Below are 16,014 nucleotides of genomic sequence, written 5' to 3' on the forward strand. Positions count from 1 at the left end.
GGATAGGAAATGAAAGGCCATTTTGCTCAATACGCTCAGTGCATGATTCCCTAATAATATTTGCATTTTAATGGCAATACTTAAGAGTAATTAGTTTAAAAACACTGTTTTTATTGAAATTCCAGCAGGAAAAATAGCTTTACTATTGCTCATTTGATGCTCTTGTGCCCCTAAACCACTCTTCTTTTCCCATTGAATACAATTTAATTCTTCTTTTAGTATAGTAAAGCAAAGTTTCCTAGAGACGTGTTATCACGTTAGTGGTGTGTGTGTGTGTGCGTGCGTGCGCGCTGATACATGTCGGGAAACACATCTTATATGTCAACAGAATCTAAGATGCCATCAAAAATAAGAAATACCAGGCTTCCCTAGTGGTGCAGTGGTTGAGAGTCCACCTGCTGATGCAGGGGACACGGGTTCGTGCCCTGGTCTGGGAAGATCCCACATGCCACGGAGCGGCTGGGCCCGTGAGCCATGGCCGCTGAGCCTGCGCGTCCGGAGCCTGTGCTCCACAACGGGAGAGGCCACAGCAGTAAGAGGCCCGCGAACCGCAAATAAATAAATAAATAAATAAATAAGAAATACCATTATTTTATGTACCACAAAGGAAAAATGCGCAGACATTAAACTATGCCACATAATTGTAAGATGAATTCCAATTAAGTTCTTCCTAGAATTAATGAAATACAACATACTATTATGAATTTTTCATGGGTCAGCTGCCACTACGTGAGTACACACAGAAGAGCACAGTCGTGCTGGTCCAAGGCAGCTGATGTGGGAGACTTGTGCTGGCACCACCAATAACTCCACCTCCCAATATTCCTGTTCTAGTGCAGTACCTTCCTACCCACTGATTCTGGGCTTGGCCACATGACTGACTTTGACCAATGGGGTATCAGCAGGCATGATGCAAGCAGGGGCTTTTTCTCTTGGAATACTCCCTCTTGGAGCTACTGCGTGAGGAGATCCTCCTACCCTCCTGGAGGGACCACAGGGGGAGGGAGGCTCGGCTCACTCTCAGAAGTTCCAGCCATCTCAGCTGAGCTATCAGACACACAAGTGCTGTTGTCCAGGCCAATCGGGCCTCCAGCTGACTGCAGCCACGTGTGTGACCAAAGCAAGATAGCAGAACTGCCCGGCTCAGCCCAGCCCAGATCGCAGAATCATGAACAAAATAAGTGGTGTTGGACTTCCCTGGTGGTGCAGTGGTTAAGAATCCGCCTGCCAATGCAGGGGACACGGGTTCGAGCCCTGGTCCAGGAAGATCCCACAGGCCGCGGAGCAACTAAGCCCGTGCGCCACAACTACTGAGCCTGCGCTCTAGAGCCCACGAGCCACAACTACTGAAGCCCGTGTGCCAAACTACGAAAGCTTCCATGCCTAGAGTCCGTGCTCCGCAACAAAGAGAAGCCACTGCAAAGAAGCCTGCGCACCACAACGAAGAGTAGCCCCCACTCGCCACAACTAGAGAAGGACTGCGCTCAGCAACGAAGACCCTATGCAGCCAAAAATAAATAAATAAATTTATCAAAAAACAAAAGAAGTGGTGGTTGTTTTAAGCCTTAAGTTTTGGGGTACAGACACTGGCATATGCCCTGAAGTGTGCTTGGTTTGTTGTCCGTGAGAGGCTCCAAGCAGTGGGGGCTACCATGCGTCAGAGGGCTTTCTGGAGCGACGAGACTGGGACGCAGGACAGAGCAGAGGCTGTGGGGGGCTGTGGGCAGAGGTACAGGGGGGCATTGTGGAGGTCTTCTGTCTTTAGTTTGGGTTTCTCCGGAAGCAGAGGCTGAGGCAAGGACTTGAGGACAAGGTTACCTGCAAGGAGTGGAGAACGTTGATAGGGGAGGCAGGAAGGGACCCAGAAAAGGGAAAGCTGACAAGAAAGGGTACGTTAGCAAGCCAGAACCATGGTGGAGAACCGGAGCTTCGTTCCACTGGGGAGCTTTGAGAGCCCGTGTAGAACACACACTTCCCAGTTATCCCCACGGAGGCAGGGGACCTGGAGTATTTACATACCGTCTCCCTTCAGTCAGTCACTGGTTGAGAGCGGTTGCAGTGGGAAGAGGCATGATCCTCCTGGCATGGAAGTCTTGCCACACTCATACCCAGGGCAAAGCGGGCACCAGTGGTCTGAGAATGCCCACAGGCAGAGTCACGTGCTGGCCCTGGCAGTTAGACCAGCAGGTGTTGACAGGGTGAGGGGGACAGGATATGGACTTGGCACCCGCTGTGTCTGCTACAACCCCCCACCCAGACACATTCACCCAAACACGGCTCCTCAGCCGCTTCCCTGCACCAATGATTAGAGATTAGACAGTAACGGTTTTAGTCCAAACTGAGTTTAATCAAGAGTTTCATATAGGGGAGGGATTCACTAGAAATACTGAGGTCTGGGTCAGGGGCCTGGTTGTGTTCTGACTTAAAGCAGTAGGACCTAGGGGATTCTAATCGAGAGTCCTTCCTATGTCTCAGGGTTAAGGACCTGAAGGGGGTGGGTCCTGGGGAGGTCAGGGGTCATCTTAGGAGCTCTACTAGGATGGTACTGGAAGCTGTTTTGGCATACCCCAAGTACCATATAGGGGAGTTATATCTGGACCCCAAAAGATCCTGGTGGGGAAAGGGTTGGGGGTCCAGTGTGTTTCACAGAAACAATCAAGGGGCCTCGATTTCACAGAAATCATCAAGGGGGCTCCTTGTGGGTGGGGGAAGGGTATCATACCACCCCAAATATTGGGGACTGTTTACCCGCCAACAGCCATTTTGGGGTTTTAATGTAAGACCCCGATGGCAGGACATTATGCACATACATTATCACAGTTTGCAACATTAGCATACGCTGGCTGTCCCACAGGACGGTGGGGACTGGAAAATCAGTCCAGGTTCTGGGTTTGAGTCCTAAGAGGACAGGCCTGGGGGTGCCACACGGCTCCTCTTCAGTAGCTGCCGGAGCTGTGGACAAGACAAGATGGGGGAGAAGCCTGAGAGGTTGCAAGGAGAACAGGCACACCCTGTGAAGTTGGGGGTCAGAGGGAAGTGAGTAAGGTCAGTTGGGTTTGAAGGTCAGAGGTTCTGAGTCAAGATGCGGGGCTGGGGGTGAAGCCTCTTTCACACAATGAATCAAGGCTCCTGAGCAAAGGTGTTGCTGGCTGGGCGTTCCCACCTTGGGATTAGCATTGAGGACTGGGAGTCAAAGGGGAAAAGCAGGGGGCCAGAGTCACATTTGGGGGTCAGAAGTCCCACTCTGAGGTCGGGACTAAAAGTCAGGGGGCTAGAGGTCATGCTTGGGGATCAAAGGTCACACCTTGAGGTCAGGATTCAGGGTTGAAAGTAGAGGTCACACTCTGAGGTCAGGGTGGAAATAGAGGTCAGGAGGAGTCACCATTATCAGGCAAGGGAGGTCCAGGGTCATTTTTTTTTTTTTTGGCCATGCCACATGGCATGTGAAATCTTAAGTTCCCCAACCGTGGATGGAACCCATGCCCCCCGCAGTGGAAGCGTGGAGTCTTAACCGCTGGACTGCCAGGGAAGTCCCTCAAGGTTACATTTTGAAGTCAGGGTTGGATAAGGGTCAAGGTCACCTTCTGAGATTACAAGTCACCCTCTACAGTCAGGAATGATGGGGTCGGGGGTGCACCCTGCAGTCGGGGTGGGCTCAGTGCTCACCCCCTCAGGGCCCGGCCCGGGCCGTAGCAGGTGGACAGGCTGCTCGTTCTCCAGGTTGCGCAACGTTGGATCCGCCCCAGCTGCCAGCAGGCGCCGCACAATGGCCTCCTGGGCCGGCCCAGGGGGCAGGGCGGCCGCCATGTGGAGGGCTGTGTTCCCATGGGCCTGGGGACAGTGAGGGGGGGCCTGCTGAAGACGCAGGCTCAGCTGGCCTGGGCCCTCGACGGCGCACTTCATATTCCATTACACCCAGGTCCCACATGTCCCTCCTCACATCCCCCAGAAGCCCCCTCCAGGGTCACATTCCACACACCTCTCTAGGCCCTACACGTGCCCCGTCCACATCCCACACAGCGGCCCCTCCACAGACAGCCCGTGGGACTCCCAACATCCCACTGCCCGCTCTCTGCCATGTCTCACCCAATCTGCACATTCCAGCCTAGGCCCCTACCTTCATGTTGACAAAGGCCCGCAGGTCTCCCCGTGGCAGCGCCAGCAGCAGCTGAACCAGGGTCGGGTTGGCAGCCTGCACAGCCAAGTGCAGAACTGTCTTGTTGCTCTTGATCTCCTGTGAGGAGGGGAACAACAGAGGTCAGGCCAGTCCTCACACCCAAGCCTCCACCCATGGAACCCAAGAGCCTTTAGACACCCTGTCTCTCTTTTTCAAGCACCCAGGAGTGCCTTATACAGTTGTACGTGCTGTGCACTCTACAGGAATACCAGATTTAAGGGGGTGCCGTTCAGATCATACACATCACCGAACGGTACATTTATTAAGACAATTTTCCAGCCCAAGTATCTTTGAGAAAAAGATTTCTTTTCTATTCATCCAAAGGAGCTCCCTGGACTAGCAGCTGCCCTGGCAGCCCACATTCTATTAAACACAGTAAAATGCACCCACATCCCACATGGACTGTACTTTATCTATAAGGATGGGAATTGAGCAGCATTAATCAGTGGCCTACCTAAGCCTGTATCTACTTCCATACTGAACTGTTCTCTTCATATTTTGAAGCAAGTAAAGACATTTTCCACAATGAAACTTTACTATGTGCCTTTAAAGAATTTGTAATGATAATAAACATTAAAAATTGTGTGTTTAGACATAGAAAATAAACTTATGGTTACCAAAGGGGAAAGGGGATGGGGGAGGATAAATTAGGGGTTTGGGATCAGCAGATACAAACTACTACATGTACAACAGATAAACAACAAGGTCTTACTGTATAGCACAGGGAACTAGGTTCAATATCCTGTAATAATCCATAACAAAAAAGAATATGAAAAAGAATATGTGTATATGTGTACAACTGAATCGCTCTGCTGTACACCAGAAACTAACACAACACTGTAAATCAACTATACTTCAATTTTTTAAAAAATTGTGGGTTTATATAGGGCAAAACCACCTAGCTGGCTCATCAAAAAAAATTATAAAGAGAAAACTCTAAAGGAGGGGAAGCTCTAAATTAAGAGCTTAAAAGGACATATCACTGCAATGTGTGGGCTTTATTTGGATCCTAGTTTTTTTTTCGTTTTGTTTTGTTTTTAATGAAAAAAAATAAATGTATGTCACTTTAGAGCCAAATAAAAATTTGAACACAGGATATTTGATATTATGAGACTGTTAATTTTTTTAAAGGTGGAATAAAGGTCCTGAGGTTAACAAGAGGTTAACAAGAGTTCTAAAGACAAATATTTATGGGTAAAACTATAAGCTTGGATTTGCTTAAAAATAATACAGAAGTGGATGGGAAAGGACTGGCTATGAGTTGCTGGTTATTTATGTTGGGTACATGGAGTTCATTATACTATTTTCTGTACTTTATCTATGTTCAAAGTTCTTGAACTAAAATTTAAAAACCCAAAACAATGAGTAGATGTTTAATTCTCTCAGCCAGCCTTTGAAGGAGCTACTGTCAGGAAGGAGGAGACTATATGTATTCACAGCTGGATTCTGGGGTCAGGCCACCTGGGCTCAAATCCCCTCTCTGACACTCACAAGGCAAAATCCTTAAGCCTCAGTTTCCTTATCAGTGAAAGAGAGAAAGTAATAGTAGTATACACATCAAAGTGTGTTTGTGAGGATTCAATTAGCTAATCCATGAAACTTAGTGTTTGATGAATAGTTAAGTGCTTGGTAAATACAAGTTAAGATCAGTAATATTATTCCCAGTTGACAACTGGGGCACAGAGAAGTGAAGTCACATGTTCAAGGTCACACAGCTGGGAAGAGGCAAGTCAGAATTTGTTTCGAGCCCCTGGATAGCCAGGCTCCCCCATCCCACATGCCCTCCTGGAGGCCACCTGCCCACTTGCCCAGCTCACCTGGCTGGTATGATCAGCACCCATGTGCAGCAACATCTTGACGCAAGCCAGCCTGTCTTGGGCCTGGGTACTCAGTACTGGGGGATATAGGTCGGGTGGGTGCATAGCAACGTTGAGGGCCAGGATGGCTGTGTGGAGAGGGGTGAGGCCTGCAGAGTAGAGACAGTGAAGACTTTACATCTGGAGCACCGACCCCACCCAGCCCCACCAGCCCCACCCACCCTGCCCACCACGCAACTTACCCTCGAAGTCTCTGGCTTCGATGTCAACTCGAGCCCCTGAGTTAATCACAGCCTGGGAGGAGGAGGAGGTAGACAGCTGGATTACGGTCTCCCCAGGCCTCCTAGCCCTGAAAGCCAGGATCCAGGCAATCAGTCCATCCCATTCATCCCACCTGCCAGGTGAACATACCGAGAGAACTCTTGGGAGCCCATATGTAGCGGCCACGTGTAAGACAGAACGCCCTTGATGGTCAGTGGCGTTGGGTTCCGCTCCCAGGTTCAGTAGATCCTCCACAATCAGGGGCTGGTTGGCAGCAGCAGCCACCAGAAGAGGGGTCTGCAGGAGTCAGGAAAGGTCAGTCTGGGCCCCCAGCCCCCTCCCCTCTGAAAACCAGGAATCCAGGCCTCCAGACCCCCTGCCCTCAGATCCAGGACTCCAGGCCCTCAGCCCTCACCTTGCCCTTATGCTCACGAATGTCCAGATGTCTGTACGCTTGGAGCATCTCAGCTGCGGCATATGCGGCCCAGCGCAACCCTCGAGCCGCAAACAGGTGCAGGAGCCTGAGGATAGGCGGAAGGCAGCAATGAGCACAGCACCCCAGCTGAGCAGGAGAGCCTGCAGACTCCATTCCCCTATACTCACGTGTCTCCCTCCTCATCCTGGGCCAGCAGCTTTTGTGGCCCCAAAGCCAGCATCTGAGCACGGGCAGTGTCCAGGGATGGTCCACCGATCACAGGAGGCAACTGTGGGGGTCCTGAAGGGAGTCCAGAACCTCTCCAGGATCCTGCCTGTGGCAGGGGAGGTTCTGCATAGAGCCGAGTATCCAGGGGTTCCTGAAGGGTACAGGTGATGGGGAGAGCCAGTCAGCTGAGAATTCCCTCTTTCTACCACAGACACATACACATACAGAGTGCCAGGCAGAGTGGCTGGGCGTCCCATCTGCGCCAAGTGACCTTGGACCTTTGGGCCTCAGTTTTGCCCATCTGAGGAATGGGATCCTAAACCAACCCCAGACATCTCAGAATGCTGCATAAGGGCAACTGGGAATCTTAGGAGCCCTTCAGCACCCAGTTCCCATTCTGTATCTCACCTCCATCCCCAGGGGAAATGAACACGGCCGCCCTGGGTCCGAGTGTGAGTAGAAGTCAGGAGTCAGGGAACCTTCAGCAGCAGAAGCAGGGTAAGAGTAGGGCCTGTCCGTGTAGGCAGCATGCGTGTTGGGGTCCCAGTCTGGAAAGCCCATGGAGGGTGCCAGGCTGCCAAGTCCAGAAGCCACAGTCTCCTGGTGTGCTGGGAAGTGAGTATGGCCTGCGTGTGAAAGCAGGAGCAGGGGCAGGCCTGGTTACCAGAGTTAGGGAAGTCACAGCCCAGACAGGACCTGTGTGAGGGCCTGCAGTCCCCAGGGTACTGAAAGCTAGTACTTCTGGGGCACCAAGGGGCTGGAAGCTTGGACTTATGGGACCTAAATGGCTGGGACACTGAGGGGTTGAGGGCCTAGATTCCAGGCTGGGAGCCTGGGTCCCTGAAGGACTATCTATATGCATAGACTACTGGGCTCCAGAGAATCTGGCTCTACTCTGCGGGTCTCAGCAAGAATGAGGGCCTAACTCCTAAGCTTCTGAAAGTTCTAAGAGTTGGGATGTTTGAGTCCCTGAGGGAAGCTGGGGCTAGGAGCTGAGGGAACCAGGTGAGTTTCCAGACTTACCAGCTTCACCCTCATTCCCAGATGGGGTCAGGGGCTGGGCCAGGGGAGCCAGGAACTGTCCCTGTAGAGGCATAAGCAAAAAGAAACAAGGGTGAATTTACCTGGCAGATTCCTCAGCATCCATTCCCCACCTACAGGGCATCTAAGTCAGGACTACGGCTCTCATCAGCCCTGAGGGCCCAGCAAGGCAGCAAGTCCTTGCCCAACAGGACATGGCCTCACGGGAGTTGTAGTTTACGGCACTTCATGGGCCTCACCGGTAGCCCACCAGCGTCAGGCTGCTGCTGGCGGCGCCTTTGTTCTTCTAGGAGCTTCTTCACCGTCTGTGATGGGCAGTGGCTGCGCTCATTCCGGCCCACTGCGGGGTGAGGAGGGAGGGAAGTTATCAGGGGGCGTTAAGTCACCCAGGTGCGCCGGGGAGTGGGTCTGAGCGCCCTCTTCGCCCTCCCGCGCGGAAAAACTGGCACACTGATGCCGCCTGAGAACTCCAAAGCCAATCTAAGATTTCGGGTGCGGCGCCGCCTCCGCGGTTTCCTTCCTTTTGCTCCGCACTTTCCCCTCTGACCCAACTTTCCACCAGCGTCGTGGAAACTGAGGAAGGAGGTGGAGGGCGCCCTCTGCAGCCCCCCTCCCTCTGCCTGCCACTTCCGTGAAAAATCCCACCCCACCCCACCCCCAGATCTCCCAGTCCTGAGGGATTCGGGGCGTCGCCGGGCAGCACTCCCTAGAGACGCACATCCAGGTTCCCAATATCTCTCTGCCCTAGAAGCTGCCCTGATACTTCTTCCTCGGGATACCAGGCATCCGAGTCCCCAGCCCCTCTCCCTGAGGAACCACGAAGTCAGCAGCCCCCTAGCTCATTAGGAATCCAAAGGTTCAGACCTCGCCCCCCTCTTCAGACCCAGAAGTCCAAGCCCCACCTCACGGGAGTCTGGGAGACTCGCATCCCCTTCCCCAGGACCCAGGAGTCCGGGCCCTCAGCCCACTCCCCGCTAGGACCTGGTAATCCCAGTTTCCAGACGCCTTGTTCGCACGACGCAAGAAGGCCGGGACCTCAGCTCTCACCCTTCCGAGCCCTGCTCGAGCACAGGAAGGGTTAAGCGCCGGAGGGCGGACTCGGAAACAGCCCAGACGCGACGCGCTGACGTCACGGCGCTCACGCAAGGGAATCTTCCACCTCCCTCTTCCTCTCCGCCCGGCGACCCAGGTGTCCCGCTCCGAGACGCGATGCGTGGCCAAGCGTGGCGCTCGTGGAATCCCCGCACAAGGGAAATTCCTGCTCAGCCCGGGGACCCGGGCCGGTTGGCGACTCGGGAAATCCCAGGGTGGGGCAGGGTCACGGCCAGAGTGCATCCCCCCGGACCTTGCCCACCCAGACCTTGGCTGATTTCAAACAACGTCCCCAAGGACTCGATCCAGCCTCTTTTTCTACAGCATGGAGTCCGGGTCGCCAGCCCCCTCCTCCCAGGACCCAGGCAGGAGTCGGGGCTCCCAGCGCTTTCACCCCCGGGACCTAGCATTCAGGATCAACCGTCCTTTACCCCACCCCACGCCCCCCACCCGACCCCGGGACTCAAGAGTCCAGAATCCCAGCCGCTCCGGGAGCACGACCCAGGAGTCTGGACCCTCTGCCCCCTCCAAACACCGGGTACCCTCACTCTCAGCTTGATACTTCACCCCTCACTCGATGCTCCAGCTCCGTCCCTCAGAGCCTCAAGAGTTCGTCCCCCAGCCCCTCTCTTAGGGGCCGAGCGTGTCTCACCTCCCCGCCCCTCCATTACCTCGAAGATTCCGTGATGCGGATTGTGGGGCCCCAGGGCCCCGGCCTCGGCGCTGCGCCAGCCTCGCTGTTTCCCCGCGGAGCCGCCGCCGGGTCCCCGATCTTGGGTCGGGTCCCCCCGCGACTTTTTAAACTGAGGTTCTGGCACCGCCCAGTCGTGGGGCGGGCCCCGCCCACAAGCCCGGGAGTCCCCGCGTTGCGCTCGAGCAAACTTGGGGTCTAAATGGGCGGGGCTGACTTTAAGAGACCGACTCCTAAGTCTCCCCGGAAACAGGGATTGGGAACCCCGTCTTTGGTCTGAGGGAGAAGGGGCCTGAGGTAGCGGACTCCTGAAAGAGGAGGGAACTGGGGACCTGGACTTTTGTCCAGGGGGGTGTTGGAGGCCTTGACTCCCAGGCCCTGGGCTGGCCGAGGGGCGGGGGGGACGGGGGGACGCTGCCAGTATTATTGGGTCCTGAGAGAGAAGGGGGCTGGGGTTCTGAACTCCCTGGTCTCGAGGGAAGAAAGGTCTGTAGGTAAGAGTGATATAGGTGGACTCAAATTTACCCCCTTCCACACATCACCTTTTTCAGAGGCCTGTTCTCATTTATTCATTCATCATTAAAAATAATTACTGCAAGGGAGGTACTTTGCTGGGTGCTGTGGTATAGCTGTGAACTAAGCAGGCAGGAATTCCCAACCCTCAAGCCAACTGACATTCCAGTGGGAGGCTCATTCTCAGTTCCCATCTTGGTGACCATGTAAATCATATTTCTCCCCTGCCCTCAAGACTCTATGCTCTCCTGGTCCTCCTCCCTCACTGGCTGCTCCTTCCGTTTTACTGGCTGTTTCCTCCTCTTCACCCATTCTTGGTGTTGGGAGGAGGTGGTGTTGCTCCTCTGTCTGTACTCACTTCCTTGATGATCTCATCCAGTCTCATGGCTTTAAATACCATCCATAAGCCAGCAATCCCCAAATTTACATCTCCAGACCAGACTTATCCTGAACTCAAAGAGGCAGCTGTGGTCATTCAGCTTCTCCACAGGGAGATCTATCGGGCATTTCCAACCCAGTTTGCCCAAACCTTGGCACTTTCCCCCCTAAGGCTGCTTCCCCTCTTTCTCCATCCTGTCAAAGGATGCTCTGTCTTCTCAGTTGCTTAGGCCAGAAGCTTTAGTTATCCTGGACCCCTCCCTCTCATACACATTCATATCCACTCCATCAGCAAGTTTTGCTGGCTCTACCTTCAAAATCTTTCCAGGATCTCCCCAGTGCCCACACCCTGGTCTACCTGTCACATCCCACCTGGACCATCACAGCAGCCTCCCTGATCTCTCTGACCCTCCCCCTAGTTTGTCCCTAAAGGCTGGCAGAGAGATCCATCACCTCTCCCCCTCCCACACACACACAGGAAGCAGGTGGCCTTGCCACCAGCAAAGTGACATCCGCTATTGCTGCCTCTCTACTCTCCATTGTGCCTCAGGACTTCTCTGGACCAAAGCCCTTTGACAGACCTCTTCCAGCCCCCAGCCCACCATGGTTCCTGCAGGCAACATCCCGTTCCTGCTTTTGCTCCCAGGTGAAGCCAGTGGTTATGGGGGGGTGTTAGGCAGAGTTTTGTGAAAGGAGTGGCTTGGGGTGGCATCTGAAGGGAGGGGTGCTGAGGATGGGTCCTTCTCCCAGTGCCCGTTCCCTTCCAGAGAGAAACTTCTGGGCCTGGTTCTTTGGGGAGGGAAGCTGAGTTTGGATGGCTGCTGTTCGTCCCCTTCTCACCGCTGGGTGAGATTTCCTGTGAGGTGAGATTTCTGATTTCCTGTCTCCCTCTGTGTCTCTGGGTGCTTCCCTCCCATTTGGCGCCTCTTTCTCATTTGACCTCTCCCAAGTGGAGGCTACTTCTCAGGACATCACCTTTCCCTGCACCCTGTTTTGAGAACCACCTCTCCCCATTGATCTCCCTTCCCTCTCTTTCCTCAGTGGCTGCAGCTCAGATGACCCCAGGTGAGAAATCAACACCCTGTCCCCTTTGCAGCACCACTTCAGGTCCTGCTTCCATCCCTAAAGTGTGGCCTGTGGGTCCTGGATCTCACCACACATCCCCGAATCAGAGCCCCCAGAGGATCTGCAGTCCTCTCTAGGTCCCCAGCTCACTGTCCTCATCACCAAACTGAAGGCCCAGGGACTCGGCCACCCACCAGCCTGTCTTCAGGAGTACTTACTATGCCCAAAGCACAGTCCTGGGAGCCCTGGGACACCCCCCAGCCTCTCTCTGGATCTCCCTCTCCCCTCTCGTTCCCCAGGGAATCTGGGACACCCACCTCCAAAGGGACTTCCTCTGACCCATATGCCCAAAGCCCAGGCCCAAGTGTCTGGAACCCCCCTCAGCCGCCTTCTGTCTTGGCTCCCACCCTTCAGGTTCCTGTTCCGCATGTGGGCCCCTCTCCCTGCCACTCCTGGCGGGCCTCGTGGCCGCAGATGCGGTTGTGTTTGTGTCACTGCTAATCGTGGTGGTGGTGTTTGTGTGTGTGCGCCCACGCAGCAGGCCCACCCAAGGTGAGGGCAGGGACTGAGCTGGGCCTGAAGAGGCATGGTGTCCCTAGGGAGGGGGTCCCCAGGGCGGGCGCCCCCGGGCAAGCCCTTGAGGTTCTGGGGAAACCCTGGGGGCGGTGCTTGGGGGAACTCCTGAGGAAACCCCTGAGGCAGGGGGTCCCCAAGGAAGTGGAGATGTGGGTGGAAGGTGGGTGGTCAGGCCTCCTGCTTTCTCTTCCCCACCCCCAGAAGATGGCAAAATCTACATCAACATGCCTGGCAGGGGCTGACTCCCCAGTAACTGCGACATATGACTTCTGACCCTGTCATCCTGGATTGTGTGTGGTGGCACAGGAAATCCAACCCTCTTCTGGGCTGGAATAAAGCAATTGAAATACTTCTTGTTCTAATTCTTTCTCAGACAACCCAGGTTCCCCAAAGGCTCCCTCTCATTTGGCTGTTTCTGGGTCCTTGATCCCCCTAGAACCCCGCATATCCCCATCCCGTCAGCCCAGGGATCTGGAATAACTCAACATTGTTTGTGTGCTCCACGTTTATTTGGGGGCAGTAGTGGGGAGAGGTCTGACGTCTCATTGTGGACACTCTGTGGATCTGTATCTTGGTGGGAGTAGGAATAGAGTGCTGGGCAGGCATCAGGAATGATTGGATCCAGGCATCAGGTTGTTGAGTGCCCTGGTTTGGGCTCATTTTTAATATGGCCTCTGAGTGTTGAGGTTGCTGTAGACATCTGTCCTCTGGCCTTGGAGCTCCTAAAGGGATGGACAGGGTGTGGACCATCAGTGAAGGGGGTCCACCAAATAAACTGAAAATAAAATCTAGCCTTCTCCCAGTGGCCTGCAAGGCCCCTGGCAACTTCTTCAACCTTGTAGCCATGAAAGAGATCTGGATTTTATTCAAGTGCCTTCAATGTTCCCCCTGCTCCTCTGCTTCATTGTTATGTCCCAGCCGAAGGGCTTTTGTGTGTGCTGTTCACTCTGCCTGAAACATTGGTCCCCTAGATATTCCCATGGATAGTTCCTTCTCACCCTTCAAGTCTCAGCTCATGTCACTTTCTCAGAGAGGCATTTCTTGATTTCCCCATCTACAGTTTCTTCCCCGCACACTCGAGTCACTGTCACATCAACCTACTTTATTTCCTTCATGTTGCCTCCCCAAATGATCTTATTTGTTAATCTGCTTCAAGTCTGTCTCCCCAGGCCTTCCCTGGTGGCGCAGTGGTTAAGAATCTGCCTGCCAATGGAGGGGACAGGGGTTCGAGCCCTGGTCCAAGAAGATACCACATGCCGCAGAGCAACTAAGCCCGTGTGCCACAACTACTGAGCCTGCACCCTAGAGCCCGTGAGCCACAACTACTGAGCCTGTGCTCTAGAGCACGCGAGCCACAACTACTGAGCCCACGTGCCACAACTACTGAAGCCCGCACGCCTAGAGCCCGTGCTCTGCAACAAGAGAAGCCCGCACACCACAAAAAAGAGTAGCCGCCCTTGCCGCAACTAGAGAAAGCCCACAAGCAGCAACAAAGACCCAACGCAGCCAAAGATAAAAATTAATGAATTAATTAATTTTAAAAAAATGTCTGTCTCCCCAACTAGGATGTAAGCTCTGCTGCTGTGTCTCCAGCATCTAGCATATATAGGCCCTCAACAAATTCCACCAAAGAAATGAATAAACTGGGGCTTTGCCCTAAAATTTCACTGCCCCCACCTCCCCCTGTAACTGGAAAGCCCCTTCAGTCTTCTGGACCTCACAGAGCCAAACCTGAGATTCTTATACTTTACAAAGAGACTTTTTATCCACAAGTAAGGCAAAGCAAAGTTGGTTGCAGACAAGTAAAACAGATTTCACCGAGCAGGGTTCACAGTGGGGATGGGGTGGGGTTCTATGGCCCCAAGATGCAGGCCTCAGATAGAATCCCTGAAATCATATACAAATGCCCGGTCTGGAGTTCATCTTTCTGGAGAGGGTCTGTTTGGCTTCCGTTAGATTCTCAGAGGAGCTCATGACCCCCTAAAGGGTTAAGAATGGCATTGACTGGAGGTGGGAGATGGAAAGGTGACATTTGCATCATGGTTCTTAAGAAGGGTTTCAAGGATACTTGCACTGTCTCTAGATGATATGCACAATTTTGTATTTTTTGTGTGGATTTTTCTGAAGAGCCTCTGGCTTTCGTCAGTTTCTCAAAGGCTGCAGGGTCCCTCCCCCACAAATTCAGAGCTCCTCTCTTTAGAGTTACCAAACTAGGGTTGAATTATATCCTCTGCCCTTATGAGGACTTCTCTGAGAAATCAGCCTGTCCTGGGCTGGGCTTTTCCAGAAGAATTCAGAGCCTGCCTTCTGGCTGAGACAAACCATCCCTGTATTTCCCCTCCACGCATTTTAAGCTGAGCATAAGGTGGTGATTGATCATTGAAAGCAGTTTTGGATGCTTTGTCTTCAAGCGTTTGAGGAGCTGCTGAGAAAGTGGGCTTTAGGGTCTAGGTTCTGCAGGGGCTGGGGGAGGGGTGTTTGGGACAAGACACCCTCAGGGCAGGAGTGAGGTGTGAGAAAGAAAAGCTGGTTTCCTCACCTGATAAGGCGACTCTGTCTCAGTGATGCGCTGTTTCCGGGTCACTGCTTGGGGGTGGGGGACAGCAGAGTTCAGAGACAGACGGGGTGAGAATTGGGACCATTTTGTTGCAAGAGCCGCCCCTCCATCGCCTCCTTTTGGGTGGACGTGACTTGGGAGCTTACCCCTCCCCACCAGGCAAGTCCTCAGAGGGTCCCAGGCCATCCCCGGCCAGCTCCACTCACCCTCCGTGGGCCCTCGTCCCCGAGGGACCAGCCGACCCAGGGAGTACACGGCCAGGGCGATGAGGAGGGTCAGCACCAGGTCCCCCAGCACGATCCCCGCCAGCACGCCGGGGCTCACCGAGGAGCAGCTGCGGTCTGGGAACGTAAGTGGCACAGGAGTCAGAGACCAGTGGGAGTTGGGAATTGGGAGGTGGTGTCAGTCATCAGGGGGTGGTGTGGAGAGACTGGGGAAGGGACAGAGATGGGGTGGTCTTTGGGAGGTGGCGGGGGATCGCAAGGTCTAGGCCTACCTGCGTGGGCCTGAACGAGGCTGAGACCTTAGGAGAGAAAAAGAAGGTAAACTGAGACACGTGACTATGACTGGGGGTTGGGCAGAGAAGCTGGGTAGGGTGGGTCCTGACAGGCAGCGGGCGCGGGTGGAGAGCCACGTCTGGTGGGACCTGCGGGCCGGCACCACGGCCACCGGACTGTGTTACTTCTACATCAACTTGTCCTGTTGCAACACCCTCAGAATCCCCTCCCTCTGCTTCTCCCAGAGGCCAGATCTTGTGGGGTGCAGGCTCTGGGAGAGACCCATAGGGTTTGGGGCGCCAGGGATCTGCTCCGGTACCAACCCCCACCCTTTGGTTCTCTCTTTCCACCCTGTTCCCTGCCCTGCCCAGAGCTGAGCCCAGGAACTGCCGAAGCCCCCAACTCACCACCCACAGTCAGGAGAGACAGGAACCTGTTGGAGGGTCCAAGGCCCCCCATGATGCAGGCGACGCTGCTGGACACCACAGTCCAAGACGGGTGGGATGTGGCGTAGTGTCCAACCAAGTAAAGGAGGAAGTCTGAGGTGGGTGGTGGCAGGCGGGAGGAGGGAACAATGTGGGAGGAGGAACGGAGACGGATACCACCAAAGAGTCAGGCCCTGACACCCCAGAGGGTCATGCTGCAGCCCCCAATGGCTGGAAGGAAGGCCAAAAGATACATGTGTCAACTCGACCTCCAGCCCTAG

At 54.1% G+C, this 16,014-nt stretch overlaps 3 protein-coding genes across 4 annotated transcripts; 1 reads left to right on the forward strand and 2 right to left on the reverse strand.

Annotated features, from left to right (window-relative positions):
• Window positions 1-2,898: 2,898 nt before the first annotated feature.
• On the reverse strand, window positions 2,899-7,459 carry NFKBID (NFKB inhibitor delta; the record flags this gene model as incomplete). Its single annotated transcript, XM_079723668.1, has 9 exons — window positions 2,899-2,952; window positions 3,667-3,831; window positions 4,118-4,234; window positions 5,995-6,143; window positions 6,237-6,288; window positions 6,406-6,552; window positions 6,671-6,776; window positions 6,859-7,049; window positions 7,307-7,459. 9 exons carry the CDS (start codon window positions 7,457-7,459, stop codon window positions 2,899-2,901), a joined length of 1,134 nt encoding a protein of 377 aa, XP_079579794.1.
• Window positions 7,460-11,216: 3,757 nt separating this feature from the next.
• On the forward strand, window positions 11,217-12,496 carry HCST (hematopoietic cell signal transducer; the record flags this gene model as incomplete). Its single annotated transcript, XM_079723737.1, has 4 exons — window positions 11,217-11,259; window positions 11,655-11,678; window positions 12,093-12,230; window positions 12,456-12,496. The coding sequence occupies 4 exons, from the start codon at window positions 11,217-11,219 to the stop codon at window positions 12,494-12,496; spliced, it is 246 nt and encodes an 81-aa protein (XP_079579863.1).
• Window positions 12,497-12,773: 277 nt separating this feature from the next.
• Window positions 12,774-15,813, reverse strand: TYROBP (transmembrane immune signaling adaptor TYROBP). 2 transcript variants are annotated; one of them, XM_079723826.1, is made up of 5 exons: window positions 15,716-15,813; window positions 15,308-15,334; window positions 15,018-15,152; window positions 14,794-14,837; window positions 12,774-12,976 (listed from the first exon to the last, which is right to left on the reverse strand). In XM_079723826.1, exons 1-5 carry the CDS (start codon window positions 15,765-15,767, stop codon window positions 12,917-12,919), a joined length of 318 nt encoding a protein of 105 aa, XP_079579952.1. In that variant the 5' UTR covers window positions 15,768-15,813; the 3' UTR covers window positions 12,774-12,916. The 2 variants fall into 2 exon arrangements, with proteins under 2 accessions (XP_079579952.1, XP_079579951.1); XM_079723825.1 differs by having other exon boundaries at window positions 14,794-14,840.
• Between the last annotated feature and the right edge of the window lie 201 nt (window positions 15,814-16,014).

This window comes from Hyperoodon ampullatus, assembly GCF_949752795.1.
Source record: "Hyperoodon ampullatus genome assembly, chromosome: 18".
In the NCBI taxonomy this organism is placed as follows: Eukaryota; Metazoa; Chordata; class Mammalia; order Artiodactyla; family Ziphiidae; genus Hyperoodon; species Hyperoodon ampullatus.